This window comes from Caloenas nicobarica, chromosome 2 (genome assembly GCF_036013445.1).
Source record: "Caloenas nicobarica isolate bCalNic1 chromosome 2, bCalNic1.hap1, whole genome shotgun sequence".
Lineage (NCBI taxonomy): Eukaryota > Metazoa > Chordata > Aves > Columbiformes > Columbidae > Caloenas > Caloenas nicobarica.
In genome coordinates this window covers 164,329,139-164,345,647 of record NC_088246.1, presented here as the reverse complement: position 1 = coordinate 164,345,647, position 16,509 = coordinate 164,329,139, and the positions used below count along the sequence as shown (strand labels likewise).

The following is a 16,509-nucleotide window of genomic DNA, read 5'->3' as shown; positions in this document are numbered from 1 at the left end:
CTTTCAGGTAGTTGCACAGAGCAAGAAGGTCTCCCCTCAGCCTCCTGTTCTCCAAACTGAATCTCCCAAGGCCCTCTGCTGCTCCCCATCCCACTTGTGCTACAGACCCTTCACCAGATTCATTGCCCTTTTCTGAACTCGCTCCAGCACCTCAAGGTCTTTCTTGTCATCAAGGGCCCAAAACTGAACCCCGCATTCTAGCTGCAGCCTCAGCAGCACCACATACAGGGAGATGGTCACTGCCCTGCTCCTGCTGGCCACACTACTGATGACACAGGCCAGAATGCTGGTGGCCTTCCTGGCCACCTGGGCACACGCTGGCTCATGTTCTGCCAGCGGCTCACCAATAGCCCAGGTCCTTTTCCAACAGGTAGCTTTACAGCCTCTCTTTCACCAAGCTTCTAGTGTTCCACGGGCTGGTACTGATGCAAGTGCAGAACACAAAACTTGGCCTTGTTGAACCTCATACAATTGTCATTTTTGCTCGATCTAGGCTGTCCACATCCTTCTCTAGAGCATTCTTACTGTCCAGCAGATCAACATTCCTGCCCAACTTGATGTCATCTGCAAACTTACCGAGGGGGCACTCCACGCCCTTGTCCAGATCATGGAGAAAGATCTTAAACAGAACTGGCCTCAGTACTGAGCCCTGGGGAACACCTCTTGTGAGTGCCCACCAACTGGATTTAACTCCAGTCACCGCAACTCTTTGCGCCCACCCATCCAGCCAGTGTTTTAGCCAGCGAAGGCTATGCCCGTCTAAGCCATGAGCAGCCGCTTTCTCCAGGAGAAATGATGTCAAAGACTTTACCAAAATCTTACTCCACAGCATCCACAGCCTTGCCCTCATCCACTAAAGCAGGTCACCTTGTCATAGCAGGAGATCAGGTTGCTCGAGCAGGACCTGCCTTTCATAAACCCACGCTGACTACGTCTGATGACCTGCTGGTCCTGTACCTGCCATATGATGGCACTCAGGATGATCTGTTCCATGACCTTACCAAGCAACAAGGTCAGACTGACACATCCGTAATTCCCCGCATCCTCTTTTGGACCCTTCTCCTAGATAGGTGTCATATTTGCTAACTTCCAGTCAGTGAGCACCTCCTCGGCGAGTCAGGTCTGCTGATACATGATGGAAAGTGGCTTGGGGAGCACCTCCGCCAGCTCTCTCACAACTCCTGGGGAAAACCTATCTAGCCCCATACACCTGGGTGTATCAAAGTGGTGTAGCAGCTCACCAACCATTTCCCCTTCGATTCCTGGGGCTTCGTTCTATGCCCCATCACTGTCTTCCAGCTCAGGGAGCTGGCTACACAGAGAACAACTGGTTTTACAATTAGCGACTGAGGCAAAGAAGGCATTAAGGCCTTTTCCACATCCATTGTAAATGTCTTGCTCCCTGAATCCACTACAAGTTGGAGATTCTCCTTAGCTTCCTTTTCCTGCAAAAACATATACCAAAGAGGTTGTATTGTCTTTTCTGGCAGGAGCTGGATTAAGTTCTAGTTGGGCTTTAGCCCTTGTAATTTTCCCCCTGCATAAACTCAAAACATCCTCGTGCTCCTCCTCAGTATCTTGCCTCTTCTTGCAGACGTCAAAAGCTCTCTTTTTTCTCATGAGTTCAAGCCAAACTCCTCAGTTAAGGACAGGCCAGTCTTCTTCCCTGCCAGCTTGTCTTTCGGCATATGGGGACTCTCCCTCGCACATGGGGGAATCTTCTGGTACCTTCGCACAGAAGAAAACCATGAAGCCCATATGCCAACCAAACCTTGCCACAGAAAATTAATATACACAGCTACAAGCTTACAAGCAAGAGGGCACAAAGACACCCACAGAGCACAATCAAGACCAAAGGCCAGGCCTAATGACAGGCTTAATGAGATGGCAGAGTGCAGCTGGGGCATCAAACACCATGGAAGGGGCAGTCGCTCACGCCTGTCACAGCTCCAAAGCCCAGCCCAGCCTGTCAGAGATGGCAGCAAATGGGATCCTCTCCTCACAACGCACCCGCAAACCACACGAGTGCCATGGGATGACCTCACTGACCACACTCCACCTCTCCTACGCTTTGGCCACGTCCTCTGCCCGCCCTGACACGCGCTAGGACGAGCCAGGATGCTGGTGGCTGTCCTGCTCACCTGGGCACACACCGCCTTGTATTCAGCCGCTGTCGACCAACATCCCCAGGTCCTTTACCACCTGGCAGCTTTCCAGCCACTCTTCCACAAGCCTGTAGCGTTCACGGGGCTGTGGTGACCCAAGCGCAGGACCTGACACTTGGCCTGGTTCAACCTCATGCAATTGCTCCCAGCCCATGGCTCCAGCCTGTCCAGGGCCTTCTGTAGAGCCTTCATAGCGCCAAGTGGGTCAACATGCCTGCCTAACTTGGTGTCATGTGCAAACGTACTGAGAGTGCACTCAATCTCCTTGTCCAGATGAAGGAGAAAGACATTAAACAGAACTGGTCCCAGTACTGAGCCCTGGGGAAACGCACTTGTGAGTGGCCACCAAATGGATTTACCTCCAGTACCACAACTCTTGGGGTTCAGCCGTCCAGACACTTTTTCAGTCTTCAAAGACTACAGTCGTCCAAGACATGAGCAGCCACTTTCTCTGGGACAAACAGTGTGAGCTTGTCGTCTACACCAGAACACTCTCTATGTAGCAGGAGTAATCTCCTTCACTAATAAAACCTTGAAACATCAACCCTGCACACCCAGCTCATAAGCAAGACACACACCAAGACACCCAGAGAGCACAACGAGCGTGGAAGGAAAGGCTTAGCGAGATGGAAGCAAGAAGGGCAGGGATCCTCCGCCATGGAAGAGGCAATTCCTCATGCCCAGCACAGCTCCAAAGCCCAGACCAGTCTGCCAGGGCTGTGAGGAAAAGGGACCCCCTCCACACAATGCAACCGCAAACCACACGAGTGCCATGGGATGACCTCACTGACGACACCCCACCTCTCCTACGCTTTGGCCGCATCCTCTGCCTGCCCTGAAATGCGCTTTCAACACCAAGTCTTCGGCCTCTAATGCTCACACTTCAAAGCTGCCGCCACGGACAAGTGGACACGTCCTCAAGACAAGGACAAGAAATTGGAGCATTGCGCAAGGAAAACACACCCTCCTCATTCCTGGCCAGGCTGTGGCATCCAACAGCTGCTGGCTGCAAAATGCCGTCATGCGCAAAGGCTGTCCCGCCCAGCCAGGACCAGCATAAAAGCCGGCCCAGCGCCTCTCTCCCTCACACGCTTCTCCTGACGCCTTCTCCTCCCTCCGCGCTCAACAAGGTGAGCCTCAGCCCCCTTCCCCTCCTTCTCCTGCCCCGCCTGGCCCCCCTCTTCCAGCACGCTCTGCCCCCAGCCTCAGCAGCCCTCACGCCTCCCGACCGCCACGCTCCCCACAGCCCCACACCAGCCTCCCCACTCCCTCGCCCTCCTGCAACACCGCTCCTCGCACCCCCACGCCCCTGCGCTTGCTCAACAGCCTCTCGTCCCTTCCAGGGCCCCTCCGCACCACACACATGGCCTGCTACGACGCCTACCGCCCCTGCGGACCCACCCCGCTGGCCAACAGCTGCAACGAGCCCTGTGCCCTGCAGTGCCAGGACTCCCGCGTCGTCATCCAGCCTCCCGCCGTGCTGGTCACCCTGCCAGGACCCATCCTCACCTCCCACCCCCAGAGCACCGCTGTCGGATCCTCCTCATCAGCTGCCGTGGGCAACGAACTTGGTGCCCAGGGAGTTGCCATCAACTCCGGCGCCTTCGGCTATGGCTACGGCTTCGGAGGCCTGGGCTCCTGCGGCGGCAGAAGGGGCGGCTACATCTGCTAAGGGCTGTCACCACCACCCCTGACGCACACCACCTACCCCATTGAAGCTGCGGCATGGATTGTGGACTCACCACTGGACCCTTCTTGGCACGGGGACCTGCTAGCCATGCCTCCTCCTCTCAAGACACCAAGCATGGAAGCAGGGAAGGCGCCAGCCTCAGCTGCCTGCAAACATTACCCTTGGACCTTCTCCTCTTCTTCCACATCTTTCTTTGAGCTTCAACTTGCTCTCTTCCACTTGGTACTCCAGCCTCTTCCTTTTTTTTCCCTCAATAAAGTTCTCTTGCATCCCAGTCTGAGATGTCTCCTCTTGCTTTCTTCTTCCATGGCTTGTCCAGTCTCACCTGGCACAAAGCCAGGGCTCAAGGAGCCATCATGGTGGGTGGAAAAGAGCTACAAGACGTCTATTAGGAAATACGTCATCAGGAACACCACCCACATGCACCTGGTGGGCTGCCTGGCTGTCACACAAACCCTTCACTTGCCCAAGGAAAAGGCTTGGGCGCGCTCATGCACTTCTACCCTGGCCTCTCATCCAGTCTCCCCATGGCAGCACGTACTTGTCCAAATCACTTCCCCAGCACCACTCGCTGCCCATCACAGCAAACAGAATCATTGACTGCACAAGGAGCCTCTGGACATCATCTCGTTCAACCCAACCTGCTCAAGCATCAGCAGCTCAAGCGGGCTGTCCATGCAGTTTCCAAACAGATGTTCAGTATCTCCAAGGACAGAGACTCCAGTATCTCTCTGCGCAAGCGGTTCCACTTTTTGAGCATCCTCTCACTGAAAAAGTGTTGCCTTGTCCTCCAAGGAAATGGCACGGCTTCTCAACTCTCCCCATTCACCCTTGGCCTGGCCGTGGGCACCTATGACAAGAGTCTCATTCCCTTCTCCTTGTTCCCTTTCACTTGAGTATTTAGACACACTGATGACATCTCCTTGTGCTGCCTTGTCTCCTGTCTTTAAAACCCTCCCAGCTCTCTCACCTTCAGCTCATACGAAGGATGTTCCAGTACCTTTGGCATTTCAGTGGTCCCGCACTACTCTCCCTCCACTAAGAGCATTTCCTTGTAACACTGGGGGAGCTCTTACCTTGACACAAGACGAAACAAGGGGCCTCATCAACACTGAAAGACAGCATGACCACCTTGAAACCCACTGGCAATGCTCATCCCAAAGCTGCCCTGGAGAATCTCGGCCTCTTTTCACACAAGGCTGCATTGTTGCCTCCTTGTCGGCTTTTCCTCCACCAGCACCACAAAGTCGTGCGCAGAAAGCTGCTTTCCAGCCTGTCAAACCCCAGCATGTCCTGAGGCCCTGTGCTAGGGAATCACATTGATTGGAAAAGACGTAGAGGATCATGGAGTCTTTACCGGTAACCCCACACTATCAAGCCCACCTCTAAATCATGGCCCTAGTGATACAGAGAATTGACTAACTAACACTTAACTAATTAATATTTAGAGGACTAACACTTCAGGAGCTAACGCTTAGAGAGCAAACCCTTAACCCACAACGCTTAGAACCCTTAACCCATATTACGATTGCCTAGCTTTGCTTAGCCTTGTGTAAGAGAAACAAAAGTTTATTGATGACTTTACAGGCCTTGCACAGAGACAAAATCTTGGGTGCATCCTTGGTGCATCCTTGGTTGAATTAGATAACCGAAACCTGGGCACAGGACAGGAGATACGCCAGTTCTAACCAACTCAGCAGTCTGAGTCCCAGCCAACTCAGCACACCAGGCCAGAGGTGAACGTGTACAGAGAAGACGACCCCGGTCCACGATCACTGCGCAGGCTCAGCCAGGAGGGATCAAAGGTGGAGACTATGGAAATGATTTCCCGGAACTCATTGTAATAAGAACCGCCTTCTCGGGGACAGGTTATGAATATGTATAGGCGCTCCTAGAACTTTCATGAATATGTAACACTTCGCAGTATTTAACTAAGCTCACGGCTACTGGAAAGTTGCACGTGTCTTTGGTGAAAATTATTTCCGCGTGTGTACAGCACCGAAACAAACATACCTGCTTTACAATCTTACAGGTTGTAAGGTTACTTTCCACGCGTCACTAGGAACCTCAACTACGCATCTTTGCAACACCTCCAGGGATGGTCACTCCACCACTGCCTTGCGCAGCCTGTTCCAATACCCGACAACACTTCCTGGAAAAAAATTTTTCCTAATATCCAATCTAGACCTCCCATGGCACAACTTGAGGCCATTTCTACTTGTTCTGTCACTTGGTACTTGGGAAAAGAGACTGAATCCCTTCCTCACTACAACCTCTTTTTGAGCAGTTGCAGAGAGCAAAACATCTCCCTTTGCTGCAAAAACATATACCAAAAAGTTTGTATTGTCTTTTCTAGCAGGAGCTGGATTAAGTTCTAGTTGGGCTTTAGCCTTTGTAATTTTCCCCCTGCATAAACTCAAAACATCCTGGTGTTCCTCCTCAGTATCTTGCCTCTTCTTGCAGACGTCAAAAGCTCTCTTTTTTCTCATGAGTTCAAGCCAAACTCCTCAGTTAAGGACAGGCCAGTCTTCTTCCCTGCCAGCTTGTCTTTCAGCATATGGGGACTCTCCCTCGCACATGGGGGAATCTTCTGGTACCTTCTCACAGAAGAAAACCATGAAGCCCATATGCCAACCAAACCTTGCCACAGAAAATTAATATACACAGCTACAAGCTTACAAGCAAGAGGGCACAAAGACACCCACAGAGCACAATCAAGACCAAAGGCCAGGCCTAATGACAGGCTTAATGAGATGGCAGAGTGCAGCTGGGGCATCAAACACCATGGAAGGGGCAGTCGCTCACGCCTGTCACAGCTCCAAAGCCCAGCCCAGCCTGTCAGAGGTGGCAGCAAATGGGGCCCTCTCCTCACAACGCACCTGCAAACCACACGAGTGCCATGGGATGACCTCACTGACCACAGTCCACATCTCATACGCTTTGGCCACATCCTCTGCCCACCCTGACATGCGCTAGGACGAGCCAGGATGCTGGTGGCTGTCCTGCTCACCTGGGCACGCAGCGCCTCGTATTCAGCCACTGTCGACCAACATCCCCAAATCCTTTACCACCTGGCAGCTTTCCAGCCACTCTTCCACAAACCTGTAGCGTTCATGGGGCTGTGCTGACCCAAGCGCAGGACCTGACACTTGGCCTGGTTCAACCTCATGCAATTGCTCCCAGCCCATGGATCCAGCCTGTCCAGGGCCTTCTGTAGAGCCTTCATAGCGCCAAGTGGGTCAACACTCCTGCCTAACTTGGTGTCGTGTGCAAACGTACTGAGAGTGCACTCAATCTCCTTGTCCAGATGAAGGAGAAAGACATTAAACAGAACTGGCCCCAGTACTGAGCCCTGGGGAAACGCACTTGTGAATGGCCACCAAATGGATTTACCTCCAGTACCACAACTCTTGGGGCTCAGCCGTCCAGACACTTTTTCAGTCTTCAAAGACTACAGTCGTCCAAGACATGAGCAGCCACTCTCTCTGGGACAAACAGTGTCAGCTTGTTGTCTACACCAGAACACTCTCTGTGTAGCAGGAGTAATCTCCTTCACTAATAAAACCTTGAAACATCAACCCTGCACACCCAGCTCATAAGCAAGACACACACCAAGACACCCAGAGAGCACAACGAGCGTGGAAGGAAAGGCTTAGTGAGATGGAAGCAAGAAGGGCAGGGATCCTCCGCCATGGAAGAGGCAATTCCTCAGGCCCAGCACAGCTCCAAAGCCCAGACCAGTCTGCCAGGGCTGTGAGGAAAAGGGACCCCCTCCACACAATGCAACTGCAAACCACACAAGTGCCATGGGATGATCTCACTGACGACACCCCACCTCTCCTACGCTTTGGCCGCATCCTCTGCCTGCCCTGAAATGCGCTTTCAACACCAAGCCTTCGGCCTCTAATGCTCACACTTCAAAGCTGCCGCCACGGACAAGTGGACACGTCCTCAAGACAAGGACAAGAAATTGGAGCATTGCGCAAGGAAAACACACCCTCCTCATTCCTGGCCCGGCTGTGGCATCCAACAGCTGCTGGCTGCAAAATGCCGTCATGCGAAAAGGCTGTCCTGCCCAGCCAGGACCAGCATAAAAGCCGGCCCAGCGCCTCTCTCCCTCACACACTTCTCCTGACGCCTTCTCCTCCCTCCGCGCTCAACAAGGTGAGCCTCAGCCCCCTTCCCCTCCTTCTCCTGCCCCGCCTGGCCCCTCTCTTGCAGCACGCTCTGCCCCCAGCCTCAGCAGCCCTCACGCCTCCCCACCGCCACGCTCCCCACAGCCCCACACCAGCCTCCCCACTCCCTCGCCCTCCTGCAACACCGCTCCTCGCACCCCCACGCCCCTGCGCTTGCTCAACAGCCTCTCGTCCCTTCCAGGGCCCCTCCGCACCACACACATGGCCTGCTACGACGCCTACCGCCCCTGCGGACCCACCCCGCTGGCCAACAGCTGCAACGAGCCCTGTGCCCTGCAGTGCCAGGACTCCCGCGTTGTCATCCAGCCTCCCGCCGTGCTGGTCACCCTGCCAGGACCCATCCTCACCTCCCACCCCCAGAGCACCGCCGTCGGATCCTCCTCATCGGCTGCCGTGGGCAACGAACTTGGTGCCCAGGGAGTTGCCATCAACTCCGGCGCCTTCGGCTACGGCTACGGCTTCAGAGGCCTGGGCGGCTTCGGAGGCCTGGGTGGCTTTGGAGGCAGAAGGGGCGGCTACATCTGCTAAGGGCTGTCACCACCACCCCTGACGCACACCACCTACCGCATTGAAGCTGCGGCATGGATTGTGGACTCACCTCTGGACCCTTCTTGGCACGGGGACCTGCTGTCCATGGCTCCTCCTCTAAAGGAGCCAGGAAGATCTTGGTGCTCTGGCAACATCTAGGTCACAGAAGCAACCTCAGCTGATGGTCGCCCTACGTGCAGCTTATACTTGTCACCTTCTACTTGGCGCTCCTGCCTTTGCACTCTTTTTTTTCCTCAATAAAGTTCTCTTGCATCCCAGCCTGACACGTCTCACTTTACTTTCTTCTCTCAAGGCTCTTCCAACCTCACCCAGCACAAAGCCAGGGCTCAGGAAGCAAACCGGATAGGGGGGGAAAAGGGCCACAAGACCTCTCCCAGGAAATATGGCACCACCTAGACCACCAAGAACACAGACCAGTATTCCGGAGCTCTTCCACAATATGACACAAGCCCATCACTGGATCAAAGAAAGACTTGGACACCAGAACACTCTCCTCAACATGCCTCTGATGAGACCTCCCAAGGCCAGCACACACTCGACTACCTTTCTTCCCCAGCGTGACTCCCCAGCTCTACCACAAGCACAATCACAGAATCATTAAGTATTTAGACTTTCCTCATGGGTGCACGGGTCCTGCCAAGGCTGTGGTCCAACACAGGCTTCCTACAGGGTCACGCCTCCTGTGGGTGCACCCACCTGCTCCAGCGTCAGGTCCTCCACGGGCTGCAGGTGCTTATCTCCTCCACTGTGGACATTTCCTCCACTGTGAACCTCCACGGGCTGCAGGGGGACAACCTGCTTCAGCCCAGTTCTTCACCACAGGCTGCAGGGCAATCTCTGCTCCACAACCTACAGCACCTCCTGCTCCTCCTTCTTCACTCACCTTGCTGTCTCTAGAGATTTGTCTCCCACCTTTATTCCCTCCTCTCTTCCAGTTACTATTCTGAAGTAGTTTTTGCCCCTTCATAAACATGTTTCCACAGAGGTGCTACCACCATTGCTCGCTGGCTCAGCTTTAGCCAGCAGTGGCTCTGCCTTGGAGCTGGCTGGCTAGTCTTGTAGAATCACGGAACTGGTTGGCTTACGAAAGAATTTTCAGATCACCAAGTCCTGCTGTTAACCTAACAATACCAAGTCTACCACACACCCGTGTCGTCAAGCACCACATCTACACAGTTTTACACACCTCCAGAGATGGTGACTCCACCACTGCCCTGGGCAGCCTGTTCCAATGCCCCAAAACCCTTTAGGGGAAGGCATTTTCCCTAATAGCCGCACTAAACCTCCCCTGGGCCAACTTCAAGCCGCTTTCTCCAGTTCTGTCACTTCCGACAAGAGACCAACACCCTCCGCTCTACGACCTCCTTTCAGGTAGTTGCACAGAGCAAGAAGGTCTCCCCTCAGCCTCCTGTTCTCCAAACTGAATCTCCCAAGGCCCTCTGCTGCTCCCCATCCCACTTGTGCTACAGACCCTTCACCAGATTCATTGCCCTTTTCTGAACTCGCTCCAGCACCTCAAGGTCTTTCTTGTCATCAAGGGCCCAAAACTGAACCCCGCATTCTAGCTGCAGCCTCAGCAGCACCACATACAGGGGGATGGCCACTGCCCTGCTCCTGCTGGCCACACTACTGATGACACAGGCCAGAATGCTGGTGGCCTTCCTGGCCACCTGGGCACACGCTGGCTCATGTTCTGCCAGCGGCTCACCAGTAGCCCAGGTCCTTTTCCAACAGGTAGCTTTACAGCCTCTCTTTCACCAAGCTTCTAGTGTTCCACGGGCTGGTACTGATGCAAGTGCAGAACACAAAACTTGGCCTTGTTGAACCTCATACAATCGTCATTTTTGCTCGATCTAGGCTGTCCACCTCCTTCTCTAGAGCATTCTTACTGTCCAGCAGATCAACATTCCTGCCCAACTTGATGTCATCTGCAAACTTACCGAGGGGGCACTCCACGCCCTTGTCCAGATCATGGAGAAAGATCTTAAACAGAACTGGCCTCAGTACTGAGCCCTGGGGAACACCTCTTGTGAGCGCCCACCAACTGGATTTAACTCCAGTCACCGCAACTCTTTGCGCCCACCCATCCAGCCAGTGTTTTAGCCAGCGAAGGCTATGCCCGTCTAAGCCATGAGCAGCCGCTTTCTCCAGGAGAAATGATGTCAAAGACTTTACCAAAATCTTACTCCACAGCATCCACAGCCTTGCCCTCATCCACTAAAGCAGGTCACCTTGTCATAGCAGGAGATCAGGTTGCTCGAGCAGGACCTGCCTTTCATAAACCCATGCTGACTATGTCTGATGACCTGCTGGTACTGTACCTGCCATATGATGGCACTCGGGTTGATCTGTTCCATGACCTTACCAAGCAACAAGGTCAGACCGACACATCCGTAATTCCCCGCATCCTCTTTTGGACCCTTCTCCTAGATAGGTGTCGTATTTGCTAACTTCCAGTCAGTGAGCACCTCCTTGGCGAGTCAGGTCTGCTGATACATGATGGAAAGTGGCTTGGGGAGCACCTCCGCCAGCTCTCTCACAACTCCTGGGGAAAACCTATCTAGCCCCATACACCTGGGTGTATCAAAGTGGTGTAGCAGCTCACCAACCATTTCCCCTTCGATTCCTGGGGCTTCGTTCTATGCCCCATCACTGTCTTCCAGCTCAGGGAGCTGGCTACACAGGGAACAACTGGTTTTACAATTAGCCACTGAGGCAAAGAAGGCATTAAGGCCTTTTCCACATCCATTGTAAATGTCTTGCTCCCTGAATCCACTACAAGTTGGAGATTCTCCTTAGCTTCCTTTTCCTGCAAAAACATATACCAAAAAGTTTGTATTGTCTTTTCTGGCAGGAGCTGGATTAAGTTCTAGTTGGGCTTTAGCCCTTGTAATTTTCCCCCTGCATAAAACTCAAAACATCCTCGTGCACCTCCTCAGTATCTTGCCTCTTCTTGCAGACGTCAAAAGCTCTCTTTTTTCTCATGAGTTCAAGCCAAACTCCTCAGTTAAGGACAGGCCAGTCTTCTTCCCTGCCAGCTTGTCTTTCGGCATATGGGGACTCTCCCTCGCACATGGGGGAATCTTCTGGTACCTTCTCACAGAAGAAAACCATGAAGCCCATATGCCAACCAAACCTTGCCACAGAAAATTAATATACACAGCTACAAGCTTACAAGCAAGAGGGCACAAAGACACCCACAGAGCACAATCAAGACCAAAGGCCAGGCCTAATGACAGGCTTAATGAGATGGCAGAGTGCAGCTGGGGCATCAAACACCATGGAAGGGGCAGTCGCTCACGCCTGTCACAGCTCCAAAGCCCAGCCCAGCCTGTCAGAGATGGCAGCAAATGGGGCCCTCTCCTCACAACGCACCCGCAAACCACACGAGTGCCATGGGATGACCTCACTGACCACACTCCACCTCTCCTACGCTTTGGCCACGTCCTCTGCCCGCCCTGACACGCGCTAGGACGAGCCAGGATGCTGGTGGCTGTCCTGCTCACCTGGGCACACAGCGCCTCATATTCAGCCACTGTCGACCAACATCCCCAGGTCCTTTACCACCTGGCAGCTTTCCAGCCACTCTTCCACAAACCTGTAGCGTTCACGGGGCTGTGGTGACCCAAGCACAGGACCCGACTCTTGGCCTGGTTCAACCTCATGCAATTGCTCCCAGCCCATGGCTCCAGCCTGTCCAGGGCCTTCTGTAGAGCCTTCACAGCGCCTAGTGGGTCAACACGCCTGCCTAACTTGGTGTCATGTGCAAACGTACTGAGAGTGCACTCAATCTCCTTGTCCAGATGAAGGAGAAAGACATTAAACAGAACTGGCCCCAGTACTGAGCCCTGGGGAAACGCACTTGTGAATGGCCACCAAATGGATTTACCTCCAGTACCACAACTCTTGGGCTTCAGCCGTCCAGACACTTTTTCAGTCTTCAAAGACTACAGTCGTCCAAGACGTGAGCAGCCACTTTCTCTGGGACAAACAGTGTCAGCTTGTCGTCTACACCAGAACACTCTCTATGTAGCAGGAGTAATCTCCTTCACTAATAAAACCTTGAAACATCAACCCTGCACTCCCAGCTCATAAGCAAGACACACACCAAGACACCCAGAGAGCACAACGAGCGTGGAAGGAAAGGCTTAGCGAGATGGAAGCAAGAAGGGCAGGGATCCTCCGCCATGGAAGAGGCAATTCCTCAGGCCCAGCACAGCTCCAAAGCCCAGACCAGTCTGCCAGGGCTGTGAGGAAAAGGGACCCCCTCCACACAATGCAACCACAAACCACACGAGTGCCATGGGATGACCTCACTGACGACACCCCACCTCTCCTACGCTTTGGCCGCATCCTCTGCCTGCCCTGAAATGCGCTTTCAACACCAAGTCTTCGGCCTCTAATGCTCACACTTCAAAGCTGCCGCTACGGACAAGTGGACACGTCCTCAAGACAAGGACAAGAAATTGGAGCATTGCGCAAGGAAAACACACCCTCCTCATTCCTGGCCAGGCTGTGGCATCCAACAGCTGCTGGCTGCAAAATGCCGTCATGCGCAAAGGCTGTCCCGCCCAGCCAGGACCAGCATAAAAGCCGGCCCAGCGCCTCTCTCCCTCACACACTTCTCCTGACGCCTTCTCCTCCCTCTGTGCTCAACAAGGTGAGCCTCAGCCCCCTTCCCCTCCTTCTCCTGCCCCGCCTGGCCCCTCTCTTCCAGCACGCTCTGCCCCCAGCCTCAGCAGCCCTCACGCCTCCCCACTGCCACGCTCCCCACAGCCCCACACCAGCCTCCCCACTCCCTCGCCCTCCTGCAACACCGCTCCTCGCACCCCCACGCCCCTGCGCTTGCTCAACAGCCTCTCGTCCCTTCCAGGGCCCCTCCGCACCACACACATGGCCTGCTACGACGCCTACCGCCCCTGCGGACCCACCCCGCTGGCCAACAGCTGCAACGAGCCCTGTGCCCTGCAGTGCCAGGACTCCCGCGTCGTCATCCAGCCTCCCGCCGTGCTGGTCACCCTGCCAGGACCCATCCTCACCTCCCACCCCCAGAGCACCGCCGTCGGATCCTCCTCATCGGCTGCCGTGGGCAACGAACTTGGTGCCCAGGGAGTTGCCATCAACTCCGGCACCTTCGGCTACGGCTACGGCTTCAGAGGCCTGGGCGGCTTCGGAGGCCTGGGTGGCTTCGGAGGCCTGGGCTCCTGCGGCGGCAGAAGGGGCGGCTACATCTGCTAAGGGCTGTCACCACCACCCCTGACGCACACCACCTACCGCATCGAAGCTGCGGCATGGATTGTGGACTCACCTCTGGACCCTTCTTGGCACGGGGACCTGCTGTCCATGGCTCCTCCTCTAAAGGAGCCAGGAAGATCTTGGTGCTCTGGCAACATCTAGGTCACAGAAGCAACCTCAGCTGATGGTCGCCCTACGTGCAGCTTATACTTGTCACCTTCTACTTGGCGCTCCTGCCTTTGCACTCTTTTTTTTCCTCAATAAAGTTCTCTTGCATCCCAGCCTGACACGTCTCACTTTACTTTCTTCTCTCAAGGCTCTTCCAGCCTCACCCAGCACAAAGCCAGGGCTCAGGAAGCAAACCGGATAGGGGGGAAAAGGGCCACAAGACCTCTCCCAGGAAATATGGCACCACCTAGACCACCAAGAACACAGACCAGTATTCCGGAGCTCTTCCACAATATGACGCAAGCCCATCACTGGATCAAAGAAAGACTTGGACACCAGAACACTCTCCTCAACATGCCTCTGATGAGACCTCCCAAGGCCAGCACACACTTGACTATCTTTCTTCCCCAGCGTGACTCCCCAGCTCTACCACAAGCACAATCACAGAATCATTAAGTATTTAGACTTTCCTCATGGGTGCACAGGTCCTGCCAAGGCTGTGGTCCAACACAGGCTTCCTACAGGGTCACGCCTCCTGTGGGTGCACCCACCTGCTCCAGCGTCAGGTCCTCCACGGGCTGCAGGTGCTTATCTCCTCCACTGTGGACATTTCCTCCACTGTGAACCTCCACGGGCTGCAGGGGGACAACCTGCTTCAGCCCAGTTCTTCACCACAGGCTGCAGGGCAATCTCTGCTCCACAACCTACAGCACCTCCTGCTCCTCCTTCTTCACTCACCTTGCTGTCTCTAGAGATTTGTCTCCCACCTTTATTCCCTCCTCTCTTCCAGTTACTATTCTGAAGTAGTTTTTGCCCCTTCATAAACATGTTTCCACAGAGGTGCTACCACCATTGCTCGCTGGCTCAGCTTTAGCCAGCAGTGGCTCTGCCTTGGAGCTGGCTGGCTAGTCTTGTAGAATCACGGAACTGGTTGGCTTACGAAAGAATTTTCAGATCACCAAGTCCTGCTGTTAACCTAACAATACCAAGTCTACCACACACCCGTGTCGTCAAGCACCACATCTACACAGTTTTACACACTTCCAGAGATGGTGACTCCACCACTGCCCTGGGCAGCCTGTTCCAATGCCCCAAAACCCTTTAGGGGAAGGCATTTTCCCTAATAGCCGCACTAAACCTCCCCTGGGCCAACTTCAAGCCGCTTTCTCCAGTTCCGTCACTTCCGACAAGAGACCAACACCCTCCGCTCTACGACCTCCTTTCAGGTAGTTGCACAGAGCAAGAAGGTCTCCCCTCAGCCTCCTGTTCTCCAAACTGAATCTCCCAAGGCCCTCTGCTGCTCCCCATCCCACTTGTGCTACAGACCCTTCACCAGATTCATTGCCCTTTTCTGAACTCGCTCCAGCACCTCAAGGTCTTTCTTGTCATCAAGGGCCCAAAACTGAACCCCGCATTCTAGCTGCAGCCTCAGCAGCACCACATACAGGGGGATGGTCACTGCCCTGCTCCTGCTGGCCACACTACTGATGACACAGGCCAGAATGCTGGTGGCCTTCCTGGCCACCTGGGCACACGCTGGCTCATGTTCTGCCAGCGGCTCACCAGTAGCCCAGGTCTTTTTCCAACAGGTAGCTTTACAGCCTCTCTTTCACCAAGCTTCTAGTGTTCCACGGGCTGGTACTGATGCAAGTGCAGAACACAAAACTTGGCCTTGTTGAACCTCATACAATTGTCATTTTTGCTCGATCTAGGCTGTCCACATCCTTCTCTAGAGCATTCTTATTGTCCAGCAGATCAACATTCCTGCCCAACTTGATGTCATCTGCAAACTTACCGAGGGGGCACTCCACGCCCTTGTCCAGATCATGGAGAAAGATCTTAAACAGAACTGGCCTCAGTACTGAGCCCTGGGGAACACCTCTTGTGAGTGCCCACCAACTGGATTTAACTCCAGTCACCGCAACTCTTTGCGCCCACCCATCCAGCCAGTGTTTTAGCCAGCGAAGGCTATGCCCGTCTAAGCCATGAGCAGCCACTTTCTCCAGGAGAAATGATGTCAAAGACTTTACCAAAATCTTACTCCACAGCATCCACAGCCTTGCCCTCATCCACTAAAGCAGGTCACCTTGTCATAGCAGGAGATCAGGTTGCTCGAGCAGGACCTGCCTTTCATAAACCCACGCTGACTACGTCTGATGACCTGCTGGTCCTGTACCTGCCATATGATGGCACTCGGGTTGATCTGTTCCATGACCTTACCAAGCAACAAGGTCAGACTGACACATCTGTAATTCCCCGCTTCCTCTTTTGGACCCTTCTCCTAGATAGGTGTCATATTTGCTAACTTCCAGTCAGTGAGCACCTCCTCGGCGAGTCAGGTCTGCTGATACATGATGGAGAGTGGCTTGGGGAGCACCTCCGCCAGCTCTCTCACAGCTCCTGGGGAAAACCTATCTAGCCCCATACACCTGGGTGTATCAAAGTGGTGTAGCAGCTCACCAACCATTTCCCCTTCGATTCCTGGGGCTTCGTTCTATGCCCCATC

At 54.2% G+C, this 16,509-nt stretch overlaps 3 protein-coding genes across 3 annotated transcripts; all 3 read left to right on the top strand.

Annotated features, from left to right (window-relative positions):
* Window positions 1-3,528: 3,528 nt before the first annotated feature.
* On the top strand, window positions 3,529-3,837 carry LOC135986037 (feather keratin 1-like). The gene has a single exon (XM_065629779.1). The coding sequence runs from the start codon at window positions 3,529-3,531 to the stop codon at window positions 3,835-3,837; it is 309 nt and encodes a 102-aa protein (XP_065485851.1).
* Window positions 3,838-8,252: 4,415 nt separating this feature from the next.
* LOC135985860 (feather beta keratin-like) lies at window positions 8,253-8,579 on the top strand. Its single transcript, XM_065629524.1, has one exon. It carries the CDS (start codon window positions 8,253-8,255, stop codon window positions 8,577-8,579), a length of 327 nt encoding a protein of 108 aa, XP_065485596.1.
* A 4,914-nt stretch (window positions 8,580-13,493) lies between these two features.
* Window positions 13,494-13,838, top strand: LOC135985052 (feather beta keratin-like). Its single transcript, XM_065627969.1, has one exon. It carries the CDS (start codon window positions 13,494-13,496, stop codon window positions 13,836-13,838), a length of 345 nt encoding a protein of 114 aa, XP_065484041.1.
* The last annotated feature ends 2,671 nt before the right edge of the window (window positions 13,839-16,509 follow it).

What these genes read in the sequence shown, in the direction of transcription:
- LOC135986037 (XM_065629779.1), top strand. Translation starts at nt 3,529, where the DNA reads ATGGCCTGCTACGACGCCTACCGCCCCTGCGGACCCACCCCGCTGGCC.
- LOC135985860 (XM_065629524.1), top strand. Translation starts at nt 8,253, where the DNA reads ATGGCCTGCTACGACGCCTACCGCCCCTGCGGACCCACCCCGCTGGCC.
- LOC135985052 (XM_065627969.1), top strand. Translation starts at nt 13,494, where the DNA reads ATGGCCTGCTACGACGCCTACCGCCCCTGCGGACCCACCCCGCTGGCC.